General features: G+C 53.0%; 1 protein-coding gene across 7 annotated transcripts; it reads left to right on the forward strand.

Annotated features, from left to right (window-relative positions):
• Positions 1–538: 538 nt before the first annotated feature.
• Positions 539–27293, forward strand: tmem260 (transmembrane protein 260). Of its 7 annotated transcripts, XM_084681428.1 has the most exons (18): positions 539–802; positions 1302–1418; positions 4041–4515; positions 4611–4642; positions 6360–6511; positions 17609–17786; positions 17988–18101; positions 18239–18418; positions 18499–18539; positions 20098–20184; positions 21979–22087; positions 22189–22385; positions 23613–23784; positions 24061–24191; positions 24658–24834; positions 25982–26035; positions 26765–26849; positions 27000–27293. In XM_084681428.1, the coding sequence occupies exons 5-18, from the start codon at positions 6468–6470 to the stop codon at positions 27252–27254; spliced, it is 1824 nt and encodes a 607-aa protein (XP_084537554.1). In that variant the 5' UTR covers positions 539–802; positions 1302–1418; positions 4041–4515; positions 4611–4642; positions 6360–6467; the 3' UTR covers positions 27255–27293. The 7 variants fall into 7 exon arrangements, with proteins under 7 accessions (XP_084537554.1, XP_084537521.1, XP_084537546.1 ...); XM_084681395.1 differs by lacking the exon at positions 4041–4515 and having other exon boundaries at positions 539–806; positions 1298–1418; XM_084681420.1 differs by having other exon boundaries at positions 1298–1418; positions 4041–4642.
• The last annotated feature ends 118 nt before the right edge of the window (positions 27294–27411 follow it).

The raw sequence follows: 27411 nt of genomic DNA on the forward strand, positions 1-27411 counted from the left end.
CAAATTAAGTAATCGTTTTGTGTGGCTAAATTATTAAATATGATTAAAGTTGAAAAAGGCATACTCCATTGTGTGAAGGAGGGAGGAATTTCAAAGTATAATGAAGAAATGTGTATACGTAGGCATGTTAGGCCTACATGTTAGGCTTGTTATTACTATGTTTTTAATGACGATGTCTTGGCCGCGATTTTTCAGAAATAAAGCTCAGATGTAGAGGCTTGGTAAAAATAAAAACCACGATAATGGGTGATCAATTTATCTTACTAGAGTAACTAATATTAATGGTAACAGCGATAGCCTAAGAGTGATGATCTTAATTGTATTAGACATATTGATAGTGTGCATAATTGCTACGTAGGCCTATATGAAGCTGCATTAGTTTATCAACGTGTAAATTGTAGCCTACGTAAAAAAAAAAAAAAAAAAACGTGTAAATAGGTTGTCTATTTACTTGTCTACGTCTCCTGAAATGCATAATGGGTTTTTGTTTTCTCCGAAATGATTTTGATTGGATTGCTGAACAGGCGGCCGCGTGACATTTTTTGGAGAGCACCATGCTCTCGTGCTTTAACACACATTTCCAAAAAGCTCCTGTTGAATGTCACAGCCTGTCCCTTGACCAAACCAGGAAGTAAATATATTGGATCCCAGTCCTCTTTAACTAAGAAACAGCGGATGGACAGCAACATTAAAAATCACGAATAATACAGAACTTCGCGGACGCTTGCTTGGTTTGCATTACTAGTATGAATGACGCTCGTCCGTGTGCGCGTTGCAGGGGTCTCTAGTCTAAATCAACACAGTGAGTGAGTTCATGTTGCATTTGCGAAAACCGCATCAATTCAACATCTGTCATCTAGCTAGCACTGCTAGGTAGTTGTAACTGTTTAGTAAAAAAAAATATATATAACTAGCAACAACAGGCACTGCCACCACAGCATGAAGAGAAACGCAGCTACGGGACTGTTCCGAACAATTTGACTGCTTTCCGACCATGTTCTAGGTTTCAGCAAGGATAGCTCTCTGCCTGGTTTGTGTCATAATTAGAGATAGCTAGTTAGCTGATGTGAATATCTTGCCGGGTTAATGTTACCTGATCATGCAGCTACTACTAGCTAGCCAATGCTACCAAGCTAACGTTAGCTAGCAAACCTTTTGTTGCATGTGAATTAAGCTGGCAGCAAGCTAGCTAACAAGTAGACTACCACTTTTCCCGCGGGTTGTCATCATTTAGCTAACGTTAGCTTGGCTATGTGTGTAGCATTTGCAATGAATGAATGAAGTTGTTTCCCTCTAGCAAGCTACTACAATGTCGTCGATCCAGAGAAGCGAATGGATGCTGACAGGCGCCACTGTGGCCGGTGTCGCGGCGCTGTACCTGCCCTGCGTGCAGAGGGCTGTCCCCGGCGGAGACTCAGGTTGGTAGCTAGCTTAGCATGGCTAGCCATGACATGTGGTCCTGATGTTTACCTCCAGGCAGCCAATCCGGCTGCAGCGCTACTATTCTACTGTAGTTACAGTGGTGAGAGGTTGGCAAGAAGTTTTATTCCTTATGCATGCATGTGACGATGGCGCATGTTCACTTTTAGATGTTACTGTAGAAATACATTCTACAGTCAGGTGGTTGAGCAGCTAGGGAATCGGGCTAGTAATCAGAAGGTTGCCAGTTCGATTCTCGGCCGTGCCAAATTAAGTTGTGTCCTTGGGCAAGGCACTTTACCCTACTTGCCTCGGGGGAATGTCCTGTACTGTAAGTCGCTCTGGATAAGAGCGTCTGCTAAATGACTAAATGTAAATGTAAATTGTCTGAAGTTTTTGAAAAAAAAATATGCGAAATGGATGTGTATTGTAACCAGACATACTTACTGGCCTACACTCAGTAAAACATAGATGACAAAACCAAGATTTTGATATGTGGAGGGGACATGCCACTGACAAATGGCTCCTACACCTTTTTAAAAACATGATCAGATTCCTTTTTTCTGCAGCGCAGATAAACGTTTTTGGCTTAAAAGAAGCCCTATTCAAAATAATCGAGAGCTTCAGTTTCCAAACCTGCTCTGAGAAACAATGTATAGACCAAACAGCTAGGATAACCCTGCCTGACCTTACACTTCAGTGTAGTTGTGGGAAAACAGTTGTGTGAGTGTTAAATACATTGCCTGACACAGGAATTCCATATTCTACCTTTTGACCACATGCAGTTTCAACTTGAAACTTTCAAGTGACTTGTATGTGCATTTTTTGAGAGTTTAGAAGGAGGGATCACAGGTTCGATACAGAAAATGTGGTCTTGGAGCATGAATACTCTGCTCAGTGGGTTTGTGCAGCCCCTTCATACAGGCTGTGTGTGGGGGGGGGAATGAAACTGAATTTAGCAAAAATGAAAAGCGAGAGGAGAACCCTGGAGAAAGAGCCATGAGTAGCCCTGCTGGTTTTGTCGCTGCCAAGCGACCGGAGCCTTTGAAAAAACGTCCAGCCCCTTCTCCACAGCGTTTAGCGACGGTGAAGGATGCCCGCTCCGATACTGCCAGCTGAACACCCTTCCCAATTCTCCCGGTCTCCGTCTCCCTGTCCTAATCTCTTTAGGTGTGATGCGCCCCAAAGAGGCTGGAGCGCAGCCCCGCGGGAACGCTGTTGTCTAGGAATGTGGAGTGTGGAAATGACGGGGATTACGGGAAGACTGGTGTGGGTGCCCGCGCTTTGCTATCACAAAGACTCTTGGCGCCCGCGCCGCTACCCCGTCGACTTGATATTTTGCCTGTTTAGTAATAGGAGCGCTCTGCGCTGCTGAGACACTGATGTTTAGGTCCTGTGTTAGCTTGGATTTTTTTTTTTTTTATGTTGTGGGCAAAAGTACACAGTTGGGGTACGGGGAGGTAATGTAGGTTTTTTTGGGGGGGTTGAGTGAAATCGAGACGGCAATGAAGGGTGATGAATGCTCGTGACGGCAGGTAGAAAGCTGCAGCTCGTGCCAAGTGACACGGAGCTCGAGAGACATTAGAGCTGTGTAGTTTGTGCTGTCATGGTGCATTAAACTGATAAGAGAGGAGGCCTCCTGATGATGCAGAAATTCCAGCACCATAATGCAGTGTATCAGCAAGGTTAAATGCTGGAAATGAGGCTGACTGCCAACTGGGTTTGAAATGCTACTGCAATGTTCCGTCAATTCTTTATTTTATTTTTTTTCGGTGTTGCATCAGAACCCAATTTATTGCGATTATACAGTAAACAAGTGATGCAGTAAACAAGTCTAATTTGCTTGAACAACTTGTGTGTTTATGTGTAACCTGTAAAACAATTTCTGATTTATACAGTCAATATTCACATGAAATACATGTTACTAGTGCTTAAATAGTGCTATTTACTCAAATGTGTTTACGGCATTATAATGTTTTATAACAAATATATTTCATATCTTAGAAAAACACGATGGGAGGATATATTCTAAACAGGATTTAGTACATTTTACATCTAGGCTTCTAATATCAATTTCAACCATAATGAATATCATATAAAAAAAATAGACAAATCAGATTGTCTGTGAAGTTCTGCGTTTTACACAAAACAAGCAATTATGTCAAAGCAACAGTCAACCATTTATTCACAAAGCGATTCAGAGTAATTTATTTCTCTGGCTATATTTAGTGAGTCACCGTTTAATTATAGGCTAAAAATGAAAATCCTCTCGGTCTATTATGGAAAGAGACCGTTGCTACCTGGCACCAGCAGAGGGCGCTGTATGGAGCCCAAACATTTATCAGTGCAATTTAATCTGAACCGAATTTCAATTTTCATGAGTGGGAGATGCAAACATTCTGTGTGAAAAATCTTTCCTAATTTGAAACGCTTAAGATGTATTCTGGCACAAATGGGTTTTTGCCCAGAAGACTTAAAGCGTCCTTAAATGGCATTCAGGGGTTTTCAGTTGACTGAGTGGCCCACACAGAGGTAGTCAACCAGTGGAGCCAGTTTGTTTGTTCTTAAGCTTACCTCATTTCCTCACTGTTACTGATACAGCTTTCTCTGTGTACCCGCAGGACCAGTGGTGACTGAGGGAGCAGGACAGACAGAGGAGAGAGAAAGGAAGAAGGAAAGACAGACAGACAAAGAGAAAGACAGACAGACAGAGAGAAAGACAGACAGACAGACTGACAGAGAGGGAGAGATGGAGAGGGAGAAAGGGAGAGCGATGGAGAGGGGGAGAGAGACGGAAGGAAGGGACCTCGGGGAGCAGAGAGAGAGTGTGTGTGTGTGTGTGTGTGGTAGACCGGTGTTCCCGTGTGTGTGTAGTAGAGCATTGAGGAGGGAATTGGATGTGTGTGTTTGTGTGCTTTCTCGCATGTGTGTGTGTGTGTAATACCGGGGGTTCCGTGTGTGTGTGTGTGTGTGTGAAGGGAAAGGAAGAATCAGGGGAGAAGCAAAAGATGAAGAGAATGAGCGTGCCGCTTAGGAAATGTCACACTGGGAAGATTTGCAGGTTTTGATCCAGGCAAATTAATGCAAAACCCCAGTGCAAGTATTTGATTTGGGAAAACTTTGGAGCAGACTTGTCTCTTAATAATAATGATTGGGTTTACATTAATTTCCTCCCCTATTCTCTTCCACAGGAGAGCTGATCACCGCTGCTTGTGAGCTGGGGGTAAGTGTTAGCCGTATTGTTTAATCAATTCACTCATTAACTCTTATAAGCATTAAGGAAGTTTAATTAAGCATGGGCAGAACACAGATTAATTTACTTTCAGACCACAGGTTTTTTTCTTCTTCCTTCCTTCCTCTCTACACACTTATGTTACTCAGTTAGAAGTAGAGAATGCTATAATTTGCAACCCGTTTTTCAAATCCAATTAAAGTCAATGGTAAGGCGATGGCTTTTGTAGGCTTTGCCTTATGTACGGCATAAGGCTTATTATATCCACCCCTCTTTTTGTGTGTGTGTGTGTGTAAGCCGCGAAGAATGAACTAAATCGGGTTAACAGTTATAATAAGTTTTATTATTTAATAAAGTTTATTACGCCGCCGTGATCCTTTTAGGGAGGCTGTGTCGGTGTCACTATGCCAGTAATCCTGCCGTTAGTGCCGCAGTCCGTGTGGCCTGCCTGTCTCCGTGTCAGGCCTCCCCAGGGCTAGCAGGCCCTCCCTGGGCCTCATGCTGCTGGCCCTCCCCTCTGATCCCCTGAGCTCTGGGGCTCTCTTTCTCTCTCTCTCTCTCCCCCTCTCTCTTTCACTCTGTCCGTCTCTCTCTCCCCCTCTCTTCGTCTCCCCCTCTCTCTTTCTGTCTCTCTCTGTCTCTCTCTCTCTCCCCCTCTGTCTCTCTCCGTCTCTGATGTCCCTGATGTCTCCCTGTCCCTCCTCAGTGCTTTACCGGAGCTCACGTCTCTCCTTATCTGCCCCCCCCCCCCCCCCCCCCCCCAGCTCCTCCTCCCACCTCATGTTCGCCTCATGTTCAGGTGGGGTGTACCTGCTCAGCTGACCCAACCATCTGACTGTTTGATCATCTTACCTCTCTCTCTTTCTCTTTCTCTCTCTCTTTCTCTCTCTCTCTCTCTCTCTCTCTCTCTGTCTCTCTCTCTCACACACCCTTCATATCCTTATCTCCTATGACCATCCATCCATTCATCCATCCATCAATGTGTCCAGTAACCCTGACCCTCAGCCAGTCTTTCCTAGCTCCTCCAGGCTGGGCTGGGGCCTGTGGAGGGCAGCGTAGACAGGCCCAGGGGTCGCATGAGCCGCTGCCCCGTCCGTGACGATTGGTGGGCTGTAATCCCCTCCCTCACCTCTCGGTTCAGACTCCATTTGAAGAGCTGGCCCTCTCCCTGGCCCTCTCCCTGGCAGCCTAGCCTTATCAGTGCCAGGGAATGAGGTTGTGTTTAATGACTGAGCCCTTATCAGGCTGGAGAAGACTTAACGGCTAATTGCTGTGATTGCCGGGATCCCCCTGGGTGGCAGAGGCTGCGGCTGGGTGCTGGGCTGGAGGCCGGGGGCTGGAGGCCGGGGGCTGGAGGCCGGGGGCTGGGAGGCCCCACGTGCTGCAGCGTGGGCCCCAAGGGGGGTGCACTGTCCTTGGGAAGGAGCTGAAGGAGGAGTGGGTGGAGGGAGGGAGAATGGGAGTGGGGTGGTGGAGGGAGGATGGAAGGGAGGGAGGGAGGGATAATGGTAGGGGGGGGGGTGGAGGAGGGAGGATGGGAGGGAGGGAGGGATGGATAATGGTGGGGGGGGGATGGTGGAGGAGGGAGGATGGGAGGATGAGAAGGGGGACTCTGAGCAGTCAGCTAGCAGTCAGGCCAGAGTGCTCTATGTGTCAGTTGTTTATCCTCTCCAGTCCTCCCCCATGTTTCTGACGTCTCCCTGTGCAGGTGGCCCATCCGCCAGGCTACCCTCTCTTCACCCTGCTGACCCGCCTGGCCCTGGCCCTGCTGCCCTCCCTGTCTCCTGCCCACGCTGCCAACCTGCTCAGCGCCCTGATGGGGGCGGGGGCCAGCGGGGCCCTCTGCTACACCGTCTGCAGGTAGGGCCCCCCCACAGGGAAGTGGACTCTCTGCACACCAGAATGAGCGTTCCTCCCTCGTCTGTCACGACTATGATTCTGTTCTTGTGTCTGGTTTTGCTGTTGTTGTGTGGCCTAGCTATGTAGGCTAACTCACTCAACTAATTATGGATGGAGGAAGTTGACAGCAAATTGCTAAATTAACGACTGAAACAATGGAATGCCCAGGGAAATAGGCGTCTTTCTAATCCCTTAACATTGTCCTACCACCAGTCTGCGTCTCCCCGCTGCAAACGTCTGGTAGTGTGTTTGTGGGTCTTGACTGACAGTCCTGTCTTATCCTCTGTTCAGTATTCAGCAGCAGAACTGCTCCCCTCTCTTCCACCACAAACATGCCTTGGCTGTTTACCCACCAGCCACCCAGCGTGTGAGAGAGAGAGTGTGTGTGTGTGTCACAGTAAGTGTGTGTGTGTGTCACAGTAACCCCCCCCCCCCAAACACCCAAGTGCCTGACCCCCCCCCTGCTGCCCAGCATGCTCCCAATCCTGACATGGCACGATTTCTAATCCCCCGCCCCCTCCCCTCTGCCCCCTCCCCTCTGCCCCCCTTTCTACCCTCCTGGGTCGAAGAGGATCACTACAGCCCCACTACCTCCACTCCCCCCCGCCATCATCTTCAGCCACACTCAATCAGCAGCTCACGAATGTTTCACTGAGTCTTCCTTACGTTTCCTGCCCTGCTCCTCTGGCGTTCCGGTTGACCCCCTCGTGTAAGGCATGCTTTCCCCCTCTTCCTTTGGGTGTGTTTTTAATCCCGCGAGGTCGGCTTGACTACCTTTACATCCCCTCCCTCCCCCCGTTTTGCTTATGCTGGTCGTTTCCCTCCACAAATGCTCCGTAGGTTGCAGTTTTTTTGGTCAGGATCCTTTTTCTCCCGTCCTCGTCGTAGCTTTCAATAGCCTGAGCTGTTTTATGCACTGTAGTCTCGTTTGTGTTTAATTTACCGTGCCAAGCAATGAATAGTGGCATATGTAGCGGTAGGTGAGCTGTTTGAGGCCAGGGAGGAGAGCGTGCGGCAACAGAACTGGACCTGAGAGAGCTCCCTGGGGGCTGCTCGTGGGCTGGGCCCACTTCCTGTTTGCTTGGCCCACTTCCTGTTTGCTTGGCCAGCAGTGGTGGACTGGCAGGTGTGCTGGAGGGGGTCAGCCCTGCTGGAGGAGGACAGGGGCCGGGGAGGAAGCGCTCTCTCTGGGAGGACTGGCCCTCGGCCCGTGTAACAGCCTCCGCCCCTGCCCTCTGTCCTCACGTCTCCCCCCAGGCTGCTCCTCACCGGCTGGCCTCAGACACCACCAGGAGTGGAGAGGATCTCAGTCGTGACTCGTAAACAAGTTTTCTGTGTTTACCTGCTTTTGGCCAGACATGTCCATATGGGCGGAGGGGGGGGGGGGGAGGTTAGAGAATCTGTAGCCGTCTGGTGATATTTGGTTCACAGTGTATGTTAACTGCTGCCCCTGTTTGTAATCTCCAAGGATTTAGATCTAATTTTGGATTATGGTAAAAGTGAAAAGTCATGATGAGGTTCCCCCCCACTGAGCTGACGAGTTCAGAGTTCACAGTCACACCCTCTAAGCTGTTAAGGAGGAGTGTATCATCTATGGGTTTCAATTTAGAAAAATAAGCCTAAAAGGTTTTCATCATTATCTGTCTGGGGCTTGGTTTGGGGTGAGCTCTGGGCTGTGAGTCAGATGGTAGACCAGGCCTGCTCCAGGTTTGTGAGGGGGGAGGTTAGGGCAGCAGGGGAGAGGGGAGGGGGGAGGTGGGAGGTGGAGGGGAGGTGAGGGGAGGGAAGCAGGGTAGGGGGGAGGTGGAGGGGAGGTGAGGGGAGGGAAGCAGGGTAGGGGGGAGGTGGGAGGTGGGAGGTGGAGGGGAGGTGAGGGGAGGGCAGCAGGGTAGGGGGGAGGTGGGAGGTGGAGGGGAGGTGAGGGGAGGGCAGCAGGGTAGGGGGGAGGTGAGGGGAGAGGGGAGGGGAGGGGGGGAGGTGATGTGAGGGGAGAGGGGAGGGGGGAGGGGGGGAGGTGATGTGAGGGCAGCAGGGGAGGGGGGAGGGGGGAGGTGAGGGGTGAGGGGAGGGGGGAGGTGATGTGAGGGCAGCAGGGGTGAGGGGAGGTGAGGGGTGAGGGGAGGGGGGAGGTCCCCCATGCCTGGTTGGGTGTCGGGCTACAGGACTGTGATGTCCCCCCTCCCAGGTGTGACCCTCCCCCCCTCCCAGGTTTGACCCTCCCCCCTCCCAGGTGTGACCCTCCCCCCTCCCAGGTGTGACCCTCCCCCCTCCCAGGTGTGACCCTCCCCCCCCTCCCCTAATCTGTCAGCACTGCTGACATCACCAGACCACACAGGGGTAGTCACGATGGTCACTGTTGGTTTCTAGAAGAAATATTCTAGAAGGACGGTTCTCATTTTGGCAGCCTCCTTGTTGTCTTTAGGCTGTTGGAAACTTTCTGCTTGAAAACACTTCCCAAATGAACAATAAATGTATTTGTCTAGATATATTGCAGTGAAGTTATTACGCTCTGAATAAAAAAAGAAAAAAAACTATAAACTTGAAGGCAGTTTCATCCAAACACTAAATTGCAAGACCTTGAAATTCGTCTGGAATATTCCCAACATTCCGAGCCTTTGATGTATCAATTTAAATGAGTCGGCCAGATTGCCGTTTTTAATGTGAGGGAATGTAACTTGATAGGCTTGGACGTTTTTCCCTTCACTGTGAATTGCACAAGTTGAAAATGTAGCACTTTGCCTCTCCTTTGATTAGTCAGTTACGGCCCTGTTGGAATGATCACATGGGTCGATGGCCAAATTGGACGTCTTGTTCTGTTTTCACCCCAGGGCTTGAGGAGCCTTTGAGGACTGTGGCCCTAATGTGGATCATTACCACTGACTGAATTTAAAACGTTTGTGAAATATGGGTTGTTGGACCATGAATCTCTGAGGGGAATTCTGAGAATATGTGTTTTCCTGGAGGAGAGATAATCCAGACAGCTCAGTATTTTTGTGTTTCCGTCATCTCAGAGTTGATCTGCTAAAGCTCCTTTGTAACTGCGCCACCTGAGAGAGAGAGAGAGAGATCTCTCTGTTCCCCAGATTACGCTGAGAGAACGGGAACAGACTTGCCAGCTCTCTCGACCCTGATCTGACTGCGTAAACAGCAGCAACAACCCCAACGTCAGCAATTTTGTCACTTTGTGTGATCGCTTGATTACATAACATGGCCGCTGTGGTGCCCCAAATGTGTTCCACTCCTTCCCCCCTCCTCCCCTCTCCCTCCTTATCCCCCCCCTTTCCTGCCCTCTATCCCCCCCTTTCTGCCCCCCTTTCCTCCTCCAACTCACCCCTCCTCCTCCTCCCTCCCCCTCCCCCTGCCCCCCTGTCTGTCTGTCTGTCTGTCTGTGTGTGTGTGTACTGGGACCAGCTGATACCTCGTGGACGCAGGGTGGGAGGAGAGCCCTGCCTCCAGCCTCCTGCCCCCTGCCTCCAGCCCCCTGCCTCCTGCCTCCAGCACCCTGCCTCCAGCCCCCTGCCTCCTGCCCCCTGCCTCCAGCCCCTTGCCTCCTGCCTCCAGCCCCCTGCCTCCAGCCCCCTGCCTCCAGCCCCCTGCCTCCAGCTGGGCGCGGGGCTGTTTGTGTGTAAACGTAACAGCCTGTTTAGAAGGTAGCAGTGAAGTGGAAGCGGGAAACCGTTGAGCAGGTGTGTTTTGGACCAGCCGTCTGGATCTCTAGTCCTGTGCTCTAACCACTAAGCTATACCCGACCCCACTGTACTGCACTGCACTGTATGCTAGGGATGCACCCAATCCAGAATTTTGGGGTTCGGCCAAATACCGAATCCACTGGTTAAGATTCGGCCGAATCCGAAAACGAATCCTGAATCCTACTCCCATCCTCAGTCCATTAACACATTAAACACATTAATGAAGTAAACAACGTCCACAGCTGTGTATTATTTTTATTTTTTTTACTGTAAAAAAAAAGAAAAAAAGAAAAGGCAACATTATGCCAGGAAGTGGGGAAAAAATGTTTTGACAATTACCATTTGCTTATGTTTACCCTATCTCAAGATCCAATCAATATCCAAAATATTAACCTTTTAGATTTCTTTAATTTCTTTTGGATTTTTCATACGCAAATATTTTGCGTACAGCGGAGATGTTGTGTTTTGTTAAGAGTCCTTGCCACCACAAGACAAATCGGCATTGCAAACTGAACATGTAGCTCCTACTGCATTGAACGGTCCACCTACGTAAACACCTTCCCGTAATCAGCGGCAGCGTCATTATGTCGACTAGCGTAGCGCGCGTAGTGCAAGAGTAGGGTTCGGTGGAAAAAAATTCTAAGGTTCGGTCGAAACTGAACCCCGTCAAAAAGCCCAATATTTGGTCGAATCTGAAACCAAATCCTGGATTCGGTGCATCCCTACTGTGTACATGTTGGTTCTAACCACTAAGCTATACCCAACCCCACTGTACTGCACTGTGTATGTGTTGGCTTGACAGTATATCTTGGCCCAGCCTCAGGTTTGAGGACAGCAGACCTCCCCCTTCTCCCTCCCTCACCCCCGTGTCTTCAGCATGACCAATGCTTCCCTCAGGACCCATCCTGTAATACAGTTAAACAGATGTTTAATGAAGATGTTATTTCCTCATTACTGGAGACGGGATGGGGATAGGAGGAGGGAGGGTCAGATAGACGGCGGAACAGCGTAGCAGTTTGATATTCCTCTCGCCCGTGGGCCTTAGATTGTGTCTGCCTTGGACGTCAATTTTACATCCCTCACCCACCACAGGAAGTCTTAATAAGACAGCAGGCAGGAAGGGGATCAGACTCTGCAATTACAATTCAGCCAGAATTAGTTAATGGAATCTATACAGCTACATTTATATATCTGCTCCGTCTGACTAATGACTGTGTTGAAATAGCAGGAATAAAAATAAATAAACGGCATTCTCTGAATTGCATCAACGTAAGATATTTTTGTAAATTGTTTTTCTTTTTTTTTTGTGTGTTTGGCAGAGATTAACATGGCATTCTGTGGGAAATAGTCATGTCAGTGGCTGCATTGTTTGAGCAGGATTGTGGTGATTAATTTTGCACACACTCTGAACGCTGGAGCGGGAGCTCTCCTGGAGGAGGCTGTCTCAGCAGGGCCCTAGTTACTCCCTCCTCCTCTCCTCTCCTCTCCTCTCTCCTCCTCTCTTTTCCTATCTTCCTCTCCTCCATCTTGCTTCTTTCTCTCCTCTCCCTCCTCTCCTCCTCTCCCTCCCTTTCCTCTCCTCCTCTCCTCTCCTCTCCTCTCTCCTCTCTTTTCCTATCTTCCTCTCCTCATCTTGCTTCTTTCTCTCCTCTCCTCTCCTCCTCTCCTCTCCTCTCCCTCCCTCTCCTCTCCTCTGCTGTTTCTTCTGTAACTGTTCCTCTGCCAGAGTCTAATATAACATGACCGTATCCAGAAGGGAGGGAATTAAGCACAACAATAACGTTCACTTTAAAGTAGAGCAGTGCCTTGATTGTACTGTAATATTTGTCAAGGTTGATCCCAGATTAAACACAATCAACCCAAAGGGGTATTTCTATGTAGACGTGTAGCTCGTGCCTCGTACGACTGCATGTGTTTGTGTGTCAGCAGCACATTTGCCCTGGTCGTCTCTGCTCTTGGCTGGTAATGGATTGCTGTGTGTCTGTTTTCCCCGAGCAGCAAAACGCTCACACAGTCATATTATCTGACTGTCCTCCGCGGCCAGTGTGGCCTGGCCTGGCCTGGCCTGGCTCAGCATGGCATGCTGGTCGGGGCTAAGCCCTGGGGTTCCAGTGGAGGCCAACTGGAGGCCTGAGCCCTGCCTCTCCTGCCTCTACAGGCTCTCCAACCTCTTCAGGAATGTGTGATTCCCTTCCAGCCGTTGGTCCCCCCCGCCCACCGCGGGGTGATGGAGACAGGGGAGGGGCAGCCCTGTGATGGTGCTGCCCTGGCGTGGTCTCCTCCCTGGGGTGGTGTGTGACTGACTCCCCTGGCCTGGTTCTTTGTGCCACAGAGAGCTGGTGGTGGCTGGTGTTTGGTGTTATTTTGCCCAGCGAGTGGTTCTGGCAGCAGCCAGCCTGTGTTGTACCGCTGAGGGCTGAGAGAGGCATGTTCTGCTTTGATACTTCAAAGTGACGGAGCAGGGATGTCACACACTGTCCTTGTAGAGGACAAGGTGATTGTTTGTCCTCGCCTGGACGGTATTGAACTTTGTGATTGTGTTGACTTCACCTTTGATGTTTGTTTACTTTTACCCTTGACTTTAGGACAGTTTTTATTGTTGGGGTGTGGGAGTTTATTAATGACATATCATTTGAATATACAAAATCTAAACTAAAAAAGTTATCTTTTATTAAATGTAATTTAATCTGTCATATTCCCTTCATAGCTCAACCCATGAAACACAGAATCATTTTTTCCCCCAGCATGCATCTGTTATTTGTAGCCGTATTTATTGAATTCCTTTGTCATGCAGTTAATTACCCTAGCGGTGACACAGGAACATCCAGGCTTCCAGGATGGGTTCAGGATGAAATAGTCCCATTGTTGACTTTGTTTTCCCCTGCTGTCATAGGCAGCTGCTGCTGTGACTGAGCCACAACATTACAGCACAGGAAAACCCTGCTCTGCATTGAGCTGTGATAACAGGAAGCAGAAGCACAATGCTGTCTGAGTCTTCCTCTCTTTATCTGGGGTCCCCGAGAGCAGCCAGAAGGATGAGCCTGGAGAGAGAGAGGGGGGGGGGGAGGGTAGAGGGAGAGAGAGAGAGGGGTAGAGGGAGGGGGGAAGGGTAGAGGGAGGGAGGGAGAGAGAGAGAGAGAGAGGGGTAGAGGGAGGGGGGGGGAAGGGTAGAGGGAGGGAGGGAGAGAGAGAGAGAGAGAGAGAGGGGTAGAGGGAGGGGGGGAAGGGTAGAGGGAGGGAGGGAGAGAGAGAGAGCGAGAGAGAGGGGTAGAGGGAGGGGGGGGGAAGGGTAGAGGGAGGGAGGGAGAGAGAGAGAGAGAGAGAGAGAGAGAGAGAGAGAGAGAGAGAGAGAGAGAGAGAGAGGGGTAGAGGGAGGGGGGGGGAAGGGTAGAGGGAGAGAGGGAGAGAGGGGTAGAGGGGGGGGGGAAGGGTAGAGGGAGGGAGGGAGAGAGAGGGGTAGAGGGGGGGGGGAAGGGTAGAGGGAGGGAGGGAGAGAGAGGGGTAAAGGGGGGGGGAAGGGTAGAGGGAGGGAGGGAGAGAGAGAGAGAGAGAGGGGTAGAGGGAGGGGGGGGGGGGGAGGGTAGAGGGAGAGAGAGAGAGAGAGGGGTAGAGGGAGGGGGGGGGGGGAAGGGTAGAGGGAGGGAGGGAGAGAGAGGGGTAGAGGGGGGGGGAAGGGTAGAGGGAGGGAGGGAGAGAGAGAGAGAGGGGTAGAGGGAGGGGGGGGGGAAGGGTAGAGGGAGGGAGGGAGAGAGAGAGAGAGAGAAAGAGAGGGGTAGAGGGAGGGGGGGGAAGGGTAGAGGGAGGGAGGGAGAGAGAGAGAGGGGTAGAGGGAGGGAGGGAGAGAGAGAGAGAGAGGGGTAGAGGGAGGGGGGGGGGGAGGGTAGAGGGAGGGAGGGAGGGAGAGAGAGAGAGGGAGGGGTAGAGGGAGGGGGGGGAAGGGTAGAGGGAGAGAGAGGGAGGGGTAGAGGGAGGGAGGGAGAGAGAGAGAGAGGGGTAGAGGGAGGGGGGGGAGGGTAGAGGGAGGGAGGGAGGGAGAGAGAGAGAGAGGGGTAGAGGGAGGGGGGGGAAGGGTAGAGGGAGAGCGAGAGAGGGGTAGAGGGAGGGGTAGAGGGAGGGAGGGAGAGAGAGAGAAAGAGGGGTAGAGGGAGGGGGGGGGAGGGTAGAGGGAGGGAGGGAGGGAGAGAGAGAGAGAGGGGTAGAGGGAGGGGGGGGAAGGGTAGAGGGAGAGAGAGAGAGGGGTAGAGGGAGGGGTAGAGGGAGGGAGGGAGAGAGAGAGAGAGGGGTAGAGGGAGGGGGGGGGGAGGGTAGAGGGAGGGAGGGAGGGAGAGAGAGAGAGAGGGGTAGAGGGAGGGGGGGGAAGGGTAGAGGGAGAGAGAGAGAGGGGTAGAGGGAGGGGTAGAGGGAGGGAGGGAGAGAGAGAGAAAGAGGGGTAGAGGGATGGGGGAGGGAGGGAGGGAGAGAGAGAGAAAGAGGGGTAGAGGGATGGGGGAGGGAGGGGTAGAGGGAAAGAAAGAAATGGACAGGGATGGAGAGAGAGAGGGGGAGAGAGAGAGGGGGGGAGAGAGAGGGGGGAGGGAAGGGTAGAGGGAGAGAGAGAGAGGGGGACAGAGAGAGGAAGGTGGGGGTTGAGCCCTGCTGAACCCAGGTGGTCTGGTCAGACAGGCTGGTCCTTCACACCGGGCTGTTCACCCAACCCTGGCCTTCTACACAGTGACCGGACCCCAGGAGAGAGGCATGTCAGCCCCTCACAGGGAATACAGCGCTCCCAACAGGAGTGTCTGTGTGTGTGTGTGTGTGTGTGTGTCTGTGTGTGTGTGAGTGTGTGAGAGTCAGAGGGCCTGGTTTAATATCCCCAATTCTGTGGTGGAGCCCCACTACTCCTCTGCACCCGGCGCCACCCGCCGTGTCAGCCCCCCTACTGAGCACGTGGGCTGGGGGTTAATTGCCCCACAGGGGGGTAGAACTGAGGGTGCGGGGGGTCTTCCACCTCTCCCACTCTCTCGTTTCCAACCTTCAAGTTACAGCTAATTCCTGGAGCGGTGAAGTGAGGAAGAGGCGACTATCTCTCCCTAAGACTGAATCCCCCCCCCCCCCCCCAAACTCCTAGACACCCATCACCCCCCCCCCCCCCCCATACACCAATCCTGCTTCTGACAGAGCACTGAGGGTTGAGAGCGCAGGGAATGGAGAGTGGGAGAAAAATGAAAGGAGAAATAGTCAGCAACCAAGTGTTCTTTTTTTTTTTTTTTTTTCTTCCCCTACCCTCTTCTCCCTCTCCTTTTTTCCCTCTGATTTACCGCGCTTTCCTCAGAAAGCTTCATTGTTCGCCTAGCCTAAGTCTCATCAGGTCTTTTGTGGCTGACTATCACAGCGGCAGGCAGAGAGCTGGAAATGTATAAATGGTATCATGCCTTGTGATTAATGGCGGTGCTTATGAGTCAGGTCTGATAACGGCCCTGCTCTCTACTCAATTTCAGATACCGTTAATGGAATCTGTCTTCTGCGATTGTAATGTGAGAGCGCCTAATTTGCTATGGAGCTTGAAGCTGTCACCGGCAGGGGATTGTGGGGTCATAAGGGACCTGGCAGCAGTTCGGCCTGCAGCTTGTATCTGCGGCGCTGAATAGAGCAGCTCTCTGCCTGTCAGTTAGCTGATAGGCTGATGAGCACTCTAAGCTACTGCACACAATGGTGGAAAGGGCCATACTGCCTGACTTCCCTAATTGTCGAGCCTACTCATATTTCCGAGCCAGCATGCTGAGGACCGGGCTGGTTTTTCTTCTTCTTCCCCCCCCCCCCTCCCCCCTCTTCTCCTCAACTTTTTTTCTCTGCATTTTCCTTCAATTCATCCTCCATCCACACACTCTCGCCCGCCCCCTTCCACACCCCGCTCTGTTCTACTTTACTCTTCATCCTCTTCTTCTACTCCTCCTCGTCATTTGTGGCCTCGCTCTGTCTCACGTTCTAGGAAGTGGTGGGTCTTAGCACACGACGGATTACCCCAAGTTTGCTTCAATTACCTCAGAGGCGAGGATGGTAGGAAAAGAGGAGGGCAGGAGAAGAGGATGGTAGCGGAGGAGGGGAAGGGGGTAGGAGGAGAGGTGGGAACAAGGAGAGGTGGATGGGAGGAGAGGATGGTAGGGAAGGAGGAGAGGAGAGGCAGGAGAAATGGAGGAAGTGTTTGTGCAGCACATAATGTAAGCTTGTGAGCATATATTCCCTGGAGGTCATCAGGCTGGAGGGTCTGTCTGCTGGGGAGGGGGGCCAACAAGCCTGGGGGTCATATAGGACTGACTTATTATAGGGTTGGATAGTTTATGGTCAGGAGAAGCAGGACCTCATGATGTGTTCACACCCAATGCAAAGAGACTACATGTAAAATCAATCCAAACATGCAAATTGGCTTGAGTTCGCTCCACATTTTTGAAAAAATGTTTTTTTACTTGCCCTGTGTCGCAGAAGTTTATCAATGTGGAGATGTCACTTGCAACGTATCTGTGGGCATCCCCTGCTACACGCCACTACTTGGTATTTGTTTATAATAGTAATTTCCGTTGGCTCCTAGCGATTCGCGCAAATCAACACAAATGAACGCAAAGAGAAAATTTGCACGAATAATTCTATCCGCGTTTGTTGTAAACACAGCTTAAGAACTCAAATGTGTATCGTACTGGTTACAACGTGGCAGTGAACTTAAACCAGAGGTAGCTCTACTGTTGGAACAACTGCTGTGTCACTTTGATTACAAGAAATGTATCTTTCAGTCATACTCTAATGGATGGATGTTCACCCCAGGACCTTTCTCCTCCCCTGCCTCCTTTCCCTCCATCTCCCTCTCTCCTACCTCCCTCTCCTTCCCTCCTGCCTCCATCTCCCTCCATTTCCCTCTCTCCTGCCTCCATCTCCCTCTCTCCTGCCTCCATCTCCCTCTCTCCTCCCTCCATCTCCCTCTCTCCTGCCTCCATCTCCCTCTCTCCTGCCTCCACCTCCCTCTCTCCTGCCTCCATCTCCCTCCACCTCCCTCTCTCCTGCCTCCATCTGCCTCCACCTCCCTCTCTCCTGCCTCCATCTCCCTCCACCTCCCTCTCTCCTGCCTCCATCTCCCTCTCTCCTCCCTCCATCTCCCTCTCTCCTCCCTCCATCTCCCTCTCTCCTCCCTCCATCTCCCTCTCTCCTGCCTCCATCTCCCTCTCTCCTGCCTCCATCTCCCTCTCTCCTGCCTGCATCTCCCTCCACCTCCCTCTCTCCTGCCTCCATCTGCCTCCATCTCCCTCTCTCCTGCCTCCATCTTCCTCCACCTCCCTCTCTCCTGCCTCCATCTGCCTCCATCTCCCTCTCTCCTGCCTGCATCCTCTCCCCCCTCCCCCAGATTGTCAGGTCCTGGCCCAGGAGCCGTGCTGGCTGGGGGGGTGTTTGCAGTGTCACGGCTCAGCTGGCAGTGGTCCATGGTGGCCGAGGTCTTCTCCCTCAACAACTTCTTTGTGGGCCTCCTGTTCTCCCTGACCGCCTGCTTCTACGACGCTGACAGCGCCCCCCGGAGGAGCAAGGTGACCCGTCTCTCATCTCGCACCACCACAACAAGTATTTCATTCTTTCCACGTTACTGCTGAATGACTGTTCTTATTCATATTTGTTTCTTAATGTATGTATGTATTTTTTTAAATCATAATATTAATCAGGTTTTGTGAATTTTTTGCTGGTATTGACATAAGGGAAGTAAGTTTGAACTCTCGTTCTGTCTTTCCCAGTTTGCGCATTGGGGGGCGCTGTGCTGTGGGCTGGCTCTGTGTAACCAGCACACCCTGGTGCTGTACATTGTGGTTCTAGTTCCCTGGGTCCTGCTTCGACTCTACTCACAGAAGGTAAGCCAGCTCCCCCTCTGCTCATAGGGGCACCCCCCCCTCCCCCCCCCTCCGCCCCTCTCGCCCCCCCTTCCCCGTCTGCTAAATGGACAGATGGATGCTAGTGAGGAGTGTTGAGGTCTGACTGTCTGTTCCAGGAGCTGTCCCTGGGAGGACTGGTGTCCCTAGGGCTGTGCCTCCTGGTGGGGCTCCTGCCCTACGTGTACCTGCCCCTCTCCTCCCTCCTCAACACGGCTCGCTGGAGCTGGGGCGACCAGACCGCCCTCCCAGGCCTGCTCACACACCTGCTGAGGGCAGAGTACGGCACCTTCAGCCTGGTAAACACACCCTCACACACCCAGATGTACCTGGATGGTCATTGCGATATGGTGCTGATTGGTTGTCTACTTGTATCCAGGCGAAGACGGATGTCTCTGTAAACCTGAGCGCCATGCTGCAGTGAGTATCTGCCGGTGAAACCGTGACTTCAGCTCAAGCACCTCTTCTCCGTGTTCAGGCTGAGAGGTTCGGTGTTGTCGTGAGTGTCGGCCGTCCTGCCTCAGTGTCCTACATTCAAGGTCACATTTGGGATGACGGGATCCTCAGAAGGGACTGAATAGCTTTCCCTTCACTTCCGTCTGCTGACTGGTTTAAACACAGACAAGCCAATCTATTCGGAGAGGAGGAGAGAGAGAGGGAGAGGAGAGGGATAGAGAGGAGAGGAGAGAGGGAAAGAGAGAGAGAGATGGAGGAGAGAGAGAAGAAAGAGGAGAAGGAGACAGAGTGAAGAAAGAGAGGAGAGGACATAGAGAGAGAGAGTGGAGAAAGATGGAGGAGAGAGACAAGATAGAGGAGAGGGAGAGAGAGTAAAGAGAGAGAGAGAGAGATGGAGGAGAGAGAGAGTAGAGAGATAGAGGAGAGGGAGAGAGAGTAAAGAGAGAGAGAGAGAGTAGAGAGATAGAGGAGAGGGAGAGAGAGTAAAGAGAGAGAGAGAGAGAGTAGAGAGATGGAGGAGAGAGAGAGTAGAGAGATGGAGGAGAGGGAGAGGGAGTAAAGAGAGAGAGAGAGAGAGAGAGAGTAGAGAGATAGAGGAGAGGGAGAGAGAGTAAAGAGAGAGAGAGAGAGAGTAGAGAGATGGAGGAGAGAGAGCCCCCCTCTTCTCTCCGTCTCCTCCCCGGCAGCTTTTGTTCTTCCTCCCCTCTTCCCCATCAAAGCAGAACTGAACCTGCTTAGAGGGCCAAATCTCTGTGTTCTGTTTCTCCAGCAGTTTGAAATGATCACTCCTCTCTGGTGTTTAAGCGTGACAAGCTGTGATGACAGACACTGCAATATAGCTGGAGAGAGATGGTGTTTTCCTTCCAACACCACCCCGCCTCCTCTCCCCCCCCCCCCATCACCCCCGCTCTGAGACTTCTCTCCAGCTGACGACATGGGGGATTGTGCGTCTTAAGACCCCCCACCATCACCACCCCTCCGCCCGGCCTCCGCCCACCCCCCCTTCACCCCCCCTCTCCCACCCACCCTCCCTCTCCCCCTGCTGCTTGATGGGCGAGCTCACCTCCACGCTGACAGAGAGAGACGGACATGACAGCACGTCACGCTCCACACTATCACACACACACTATCACACACACACACACTCACTGATGCAGGCACACATAGTCACAGATATAGAGACTCAATAAGCTGTCAAATACAGATGTGTATTAAGAGAGAAGCAGGGAGCCTTCTCTGCTGTGGGAGACTGACAGCGTCTCCTCCAGGGGGGGCCGGGGGGCAGGGGGATCTGTCAGGCCTGCTGAAGGGGGGGCCGGGGGGCCAGGGGGCAGGGGGATCTGTCAGGCCTGCTGAAGGGGGGGCTGGGGGGCCAGGGGGCTCAGTCACATCAGTGTGTTTGATGGGGGATGTATTTGAGGGGAATTGGAGGCCGTTGAGTATTGTGTGTCATTGAGTTTGTTTGAGGTTGGTGAGACGGTTATTATCAACCCCCAAAAATGTGTGTGTGTGTGTGCTTCAGGGCTCAGCTGAACCACTGTGTAGCCGACTTGTCCCTGCCGGTCCTGGTTCTGTCTGGCTTGGGCCTTCAACTCTCCTCATGGGACAAGTAAGGCACCTTCACACATCCCCTCCACATCACCACAAAACCCATCAGGTCTGATCAACGCTGATCTTAAAGAGACACCACGAACATGCACCATGAACATACACCATGAACATACACCATGAACATACACCATGAACATGCACCATGAACATGCACCACGAACATGCACCATGAACATACACCATGAACATACACCATGAACATACACCATGAACATGCACCATGAACATGCACCATGAACATACACCATGAACATACACCATGAACATACACCATGAACATGCACCATGAACATGCACCATGAACATACACCATGAACATACACCATGAACATACACCATGAACATACACCATGAACATGCACCATGAACATACACCATGAACATACACCATGAACATACACCATGAACATGCACCATGAACATACACCATGAACATACACCATGAACATGCACCATGAACATACACCATGAACATACACCATGAACATACACCACGAACATGCACCATGAACATACACCATGAACATACACCATGAACATACACCATGAACATGCACCATGAACATACACCATGAACATACACCACGAACATACACCATGAACATACACCAATGAAGCCCAAAAATGGCGAGAAGCGAGGGTGTGTTTTTGCTTTTTTGAGAAGCAAGGGTGTGTTTTTGCTCGTTTGTTTTGCTGTTTTCCCCAACATGCTTGTGTGTCCTGGTAGATGTGTGTCTGGAGGGACCAAGGCTGACTGGTTATGGGGAACCAGGGCAGGGCCATGGGGCAGCAGAGGGGAGGGCCAGGGGGCAGCAGAGGGAAGGGCCAGGGGGCAGCAGGGGGCCGTGGGGCAGCAGAGGGCAGCAGAGGGCAGGGGCAGCAGAGGGCGGGCCAGGGGGCAGCAGAGGGCAGGGCCAGGGGGCAGCAGAGGGCAGGGCCAGGGGGCAGCAGAGGGGAGGGCCAGGGAGCAGCAGAGGGAAGGGCCAGGGGGCAGCAGGGGGCCGTGGGGCAGCAGAGGGCAGCAGAGGGCAGGGGCAGCAGAGGGCGGGCCAGGGGGCAGGAGAGGGCATGGCCAGGGGGCAGCAGAGGGCAGGGCCAGGGGGCAGCAGAGGGCAGGGCCGTGGGGCAGCAGAGGGCAGGGCCGTGGGGCAGCAGAGGGCAGCAGAGGGCAGGGGCAGCAGAGGGCAGCAGAGGGCAGCAGAGGGCAGGGCCAGGGGGCAGCAGAGGGCAGCAGAGGGCAGCAGAGGGCAGGGGCAGCAGAGGGCAGGGCCAGGGGGCAGCAGAGGGCAGCAGAGGGCAGCAGAGGGCAGGGGCAGCAGAGGGCAGGGCCAGGAGGCAGCAGAGGGCAGCAGAGGGCAGGGGCAGCAGAGGGCAGCAGATGGACAATGCCCCCCTCCCCCCAAATGGAATTGTGTGCCCCCCCTCCATGATGTTAGCCATGAGAGTTGGAAACCAAACGCCCCCCTTTCCGATTAGTTCTGGAGGCCTGGAACAGGGTTTCCCTCAAGACACTGTCCACCCCACTCCTCTGGGGGGCGCTGTGACCAACTTGGCTGCAAACACACACTCACACAAACACATAAACTCACACACTCCAGGCACTATCGACAACCTAGCGACATTTCAGAGAGCAAGTAGCGACTTCTGGTGAGATTTTTCTCCCAACACTGCAACACTGGTTCATGTGTTTGTCTAAGTGCTACTATATCATATGTTTTGTGTGTGTATGACGTGTGGAAGCGCGTGTGTGTGTGTGTACCTAACCTCTGTGGTGTGTCCTGTTGGCCTGCAGGGGGCGCTGTGAGGTGTCCTGGCTACTGGCCTGCATGCTGGTGCTCTACTCTGTCTTCTTCTCCTGGAGGGCCAACCTGGACATCAGCCGGCCTCTGCTGCTTGGCGTGGTGAGGCCCGCACCCCCCTGGGGAGCCAGGCTGGGGGCTGCATGCTCCCGCTGAGCTAAAGGACGGTGTGGGAATGTGTGTGTGTGTGGTTCTGCCCGCAGGTTGAGCGGTTCTGGCTGCAGAGTGATGCTGTTGTGTGCGTGCTGGCAGGTCTGGGCTTGAACAGGAGCCAGCAAGGCCTGGAAAGGAGGCTGGGCTGGAGGCTGGGCTGGAGGCTGGGCGGGGGGGGGCTCTGGGGGGCCGCTGCCTGGATTCTAACCGCTGGCCTCCTGACTCGCATGGCGCTCTCCAACTACAGGTGAGCCTTGAACGCCCCCCCAACAGCTTCAGCGAGCGGGTGGCGCTTATCAGCCAACTCGCAACAAAGCTCTCTCTTTCCAAATCCCACTTTTCGTTCGTTTTCCCTGAGTCAACCCAATTTTTGTATTGATGTTTTCTCCGCGCTTCGAGCCCGAGCGCTGAACTCTTCAACGTCTGTGTGTTTCCTGTACCGGCCTCACAGTGGAGGCTGGGGAGAGGCTGGGGAGAGGCTGAGGAAAGAGGCTGGAGAGAGGCAGGGGAGAGGCTGGAGAGAGGCAGGGGAGAGGCTGGAGAGAGGCTGGGGAGAGGCAGGGGAGAGGCTGGAGAGATGCAGGGGAGAGGTTGAGGAGAGGCTGGAGAGAGGCAGGGGAGAGGCAGGGGAGAGGCTGGAGAGAGGCAGGGGAGAGGCTGAGGAGAGGCTGGAGAGAGGCAGGGGAGAGGCAGGGGAGAGGCAGGGAAGAGGCAGGGGAGAGGCAGGGAAGAGGCAGGGGAGAGGCAGGGGAGAGGCAGGGGAGAGGCTGAGGAGAGGCAGGGGAGAGGCAGGGGAGAGGCAGGGGAGAGGCTGAGGAGAGGCTGGAGAGAGGCAGGGGAGAGGCAGGGGAGAGGCTGGAGAGAGGCAGGGGAGAGGCTGGAGGCAGGGGAGAGGCTGGAGAGAGGCAGGGGAGAGGCTGGGGAGAGGCAGGGGAGAGGCTGGAGAGAGGCAGGGGAGATGCTGAGGAGAGGCTGAGGAGAGGCAGGGGAGAGGCTGAGGAGAGGCAGGGGAGAGGCTGGAGAGAGGCAGGGGAGAGGCAGGGGAGAGGCTGAGGAGAGGCTGGAGAGAGGCAGGGGAGAGGGTGGGTTGGGAGGTGTGGATCCCGGTGTTGAGGCTTGCGGTGATGCTCGTCGTGAGAGGAGGCAGATTACTGCAGCTCAGTTCTGAGGAGATCCAGACAGCCATCAAACCTCTGCTTTGATCAGGGGGAGAGACCGGCCTGGGTGCTGCCGTCTCACCTGACGCCCCACGATTAGATAGGCAGGCTGGGGAGGGGAGGGATGGGGGGGGGGGGGGAGGGAGGGGAGAGCTGACAACTTGCTTCAGTGCACCTGGAAAGGAAACATCCAACACAAGCGCTTACATTGTGTCCACATGTTTAAGCACACAGGAACAGTTCCCCGATGCACGTGAACAGGTGTAAAAAGTCTCAAGCTAAAAAGCAGACCTGAGCTGGTGCTGTTCCTCTTCCAGGGACTGTGACCTGAGGAGGAACAGTGTGGTGGAGAGGTTCGGCCTGGAGCTCCTGGCTTCAGCTCCTCCAGACTCCATCATCCTGACCCGAGGAGACCTGCCAGGGAACACCCTGCGCTACCTGCACTACTGCCAGGCCCGCCGGCCGGACGTACGGCTGGTGGACCAGGAGGTCAGGGCTCCTTCTGCTACCAACTCTGTCACTGTCCTGACCGCATGCAAAGAAGATAGTACTGTGGACTTTGTGATTCTTAAGCTCTTATTATGAATGCATGCATTTTGTTTTGACAGTTGAAGAAACGTTTGATGTTCAGAGTGCGTCTTCTCCACGTCTTTTTTTGTATTTTTATTTTATAGCGACGTACTGTGGGGGGATTTTGAACCTGGAAACCTATTAATCTGCAGTCAAATGCTTTAACCACTAAGCTATGCCTTTCCCTCCCCCCAGATGATGACGTACAGCTGGTACGTTCCCAGGTTGGGGCCTCACCTCACGGGGGTTCGATTCCCCGGCCGCTGGTGGGACCTTGCCGACGACAAGGCCTTCAACCTGGAGCAGTTCCTCTCCTCCAACACACAGTGAGTCCTCGGCCCAGCTTAGTGGTTAGAGCATCTGACTCCAGAGTTCACATGGGACGTGAGTGAGGCTACAGTGACGAGTCAGCAGGGAGGGAGGATAAGCCTGGAGACCTCTTAGAGGGAGATAGTGTCTTGATGAGGTGCAGGAGGGGGCTGTACTGGAGGAGCTGCATGCCTGAGTGCTGTCTGCTCCCTGTGGGAACCAGCTGTCTGGAAACACCAGGCCCACCAGGGGGCAGTGTTTGCTTGGCCAACGGGAGTGTCAACTCCCGACCAGTAAGATTAACCCTCAGGGCAGAGCACTGGAGATCAGGGTGGACACGAACCGAAAGGTGTGTGAGAGTGCACAGTTCCCTGCAGTGAGAGTGAGAGAAGGGGAGATGGCTGGGAGGTCTCCCTCCAGGGGGGGGGATGCTGCAGGGGTGCCCTCCGTGAGCCGCCTGCTTCCCTGGCTGTGTGTCTGCAGGAGGCCTGTGCTGGCCTGCATCGGGCTGCCTGAAGGGGACCGCAGCTGGGAGAGGAGCTTCTCTCGCTGGCCCCTGGGCGTGTGTGACCACCTGGTGCCCGCCCAGCAGCGCCTCCACCCGGAGGAGTGGGCCCGCCGCACACGCAACCTCTACAACTGGAGCGAGCCTCACAACAGGTACATTTAGCAGACACTCTAATCCAGAGCGACTTACAGTAAGTACAGGGACATTGCCCCCGAGGCAAGCAGGGTGAAGTGCCTTGCCCAAGGACACAATGTAATTTGGCCCAACCGGGAATCGATCCGGCAACCTTCTGATTAGTAGTCCGATTCCCTCACCGCTCAGCCACCTGACTCCCTCTGCGGTACACACACTTATACACAAACACACATTTATACTCATATAAACACAGATATATACACATACACACACACACACACATTCACTCACACATATATACACATGTACATATTTACACACACACATTTGTTTGTCAGTTGCTCGACAGGAGTCGAGGAATCTCCTGCTCTGCTTACTGTCTCCGGGCTTTTCTCCTTCTGGAGATGCCCTGTGTGTTACTGACATGACAAACGTGATTAAGTCCAGCTGCATTTGAAGTCAGCAAGCTGTAGAGCCAGACGTTCCTGCTCTTATACTGACATCCAACCCTAACCCTGGGCTCATCCACCCTCTGTGTTCTCATGGATGCTCTCTTCTCTCCGCTCTCACCCCTCTCTCCAGCCTGTGTTCTCTGCCCTGGCTTCTCTATCTCCTCCTCCTGTTCCTCCTCCACTTCATTCCAGCTCCTTCGGAATGAGACCCGAGCAAGACATTAGGCCCTCAGCCGTTTGAAATGAGACTGAAGATGAAACATAATGAGTTTCTCATTGCGTTTTGTCAATAAGTGTGTCAAAAGTGGAATTAGTCAAAGCTCCATATTCTGTTGCTGTTGCCAGCAGCCTCTCATTCACTCAGATAATCACAGCTGAATACTGTGACATTATTTCCCCTCGCCCTCACTACAAGCGTGGCCGTCCATGCCCAGAAGCCAAATATTAGCTTGGAAACCCCGCTAAAATATTCTTTTGAAGAAGAGGTCAAGTGTTTAAAGGCAGCCCGACTGAGGGAAATGGGAGACTTGGCTCATTCCATGTCTAATGTGCAACCTAGCATTGTTGCTCTCCAGTCAAGTGTTTAGACACAGTAGAGACAAATATCAATGAATGTAAATATGTATCGGTTTTCATGTATGTAAATATTGATCTTAATATACATATATACTAAATAAAGATCATGTTTTTTTGGGGGGGGGTTGTTTTGCAGTTTCCACCCTGGGTCCTGGGAGCATGTAGCCAATGAGGAGATGTGGCAGGCTAGGTAGAGAACATCAACAACCTCAACTCACATCTACAGCATCTCCACAACCAGTCCTGTGTGATAGACCATCCACACACAACCAGTCCTGTGTGATAGACCATCCACACACAACCAGTCCTGTGATAGACGATCCACACACAACCAGCCCTGTGTGATAGACCATCCACACACAACCAGCCCTGTGATAGACCATCCACACACAACCAGCCCTGTGATAGACCATCCACACACAACCAGTCCTGTGTGATAGACCATCCACACACAACCAGCCCTGTGATAGACCATCCACACACAACCAGCCCTGTGATAGACCATCCACACACAACCAGTCCTGTGTGATAGACCATCCACACACAACCAGTCCTGTGTGATAGACCATCCACACACAACCAGTCCTGTGTGATAGACCATCCACACACAACCAGTCCTGTGTGATAGACCATCCACACACAACCAGCCCTGTGTGATAGACCATCCACACACAACCAGCCCTGTGTGATAGACCATCCACACACAACCAGCCCTGTGTGATAGACCATCCACACACAACCAGCCCTGTGATAGACCATCCACACACAACCAGCCCTGTGTGATAGACCATCCACACACAACCAGCCCTGTGATAGACCATCCACACACAACCAGCCCTGTGATAGACCATCCACACACATGTTCTGGTTCTCCTGGTTGGTCCAGCTCTCAGCCACGCTGCCTGTGTGCTCGTTTCAGGATGAAGACGGCGTTCTTCCTGTTCGACGTGGCGGAGGGGGTGCAGGGGGAGACGCAGGCCCTGCTGTTTGAGCTCTCCTACACTGTGAGTGTGCCCGGCGCTGCCAAGCAGGATCACTGACCTTATCATACAGGGAGCAACACAGAAGCCTTCATCTCAACACCAACAACAATGGTCCTTGTAATTGTTGATAAGATCTGTGTGTGTGTGTGTGTGTGTGTGTGTGATTGACAGCTGTATAAGGAGATAGTGGAGGCCTATGAGGACTATCCCTCTAACTGGGATAAGAACCTGGGCCTGGCCTGTGAGCGGCTGCTTCGGTCTGGGGGGCGGGGCCACAGCCCGGACGCTCTGCTGACCTGCAGCCTGCAGCACTTCAGCCTCTACCTGCAGAAGGAGCCCTCGGACCAGCAGGCCCCAGCCATCCGCACGGCCATCACACACCTGCTCCAGGAGAGAAAGCGGCTGAGGGACACATCCCGCCCGTGAAGCCAGGGGGGTCCAGCCAGGGAAGAGGCAGGGGGACAGGCAGGGGAAAAGGCAGGGTAGGGGAAAAGGCAGGGGGACAGGCCGGGGAAAAGGCAGGATAGGGGAACAGGCTGGGGGAAAGGCAGGATAGGGGAACAGGCTGGGGGAAAGGCAGGGT

Source organism: Hypomesus nipponensis, chromosome 3 (assembly GCF_054491055.1).
Source record: "Hypomesus nipponensis isolate SF chromosome 3, ASM5449105v1, whole genome shotgun sequence".
Lineage (NCBI taxonomy): Eukaryota > Metazoa > Chordata > Actinopteri > Osmeriformes > Osmeridae > Hypomesus > Hypomesus nipponensis.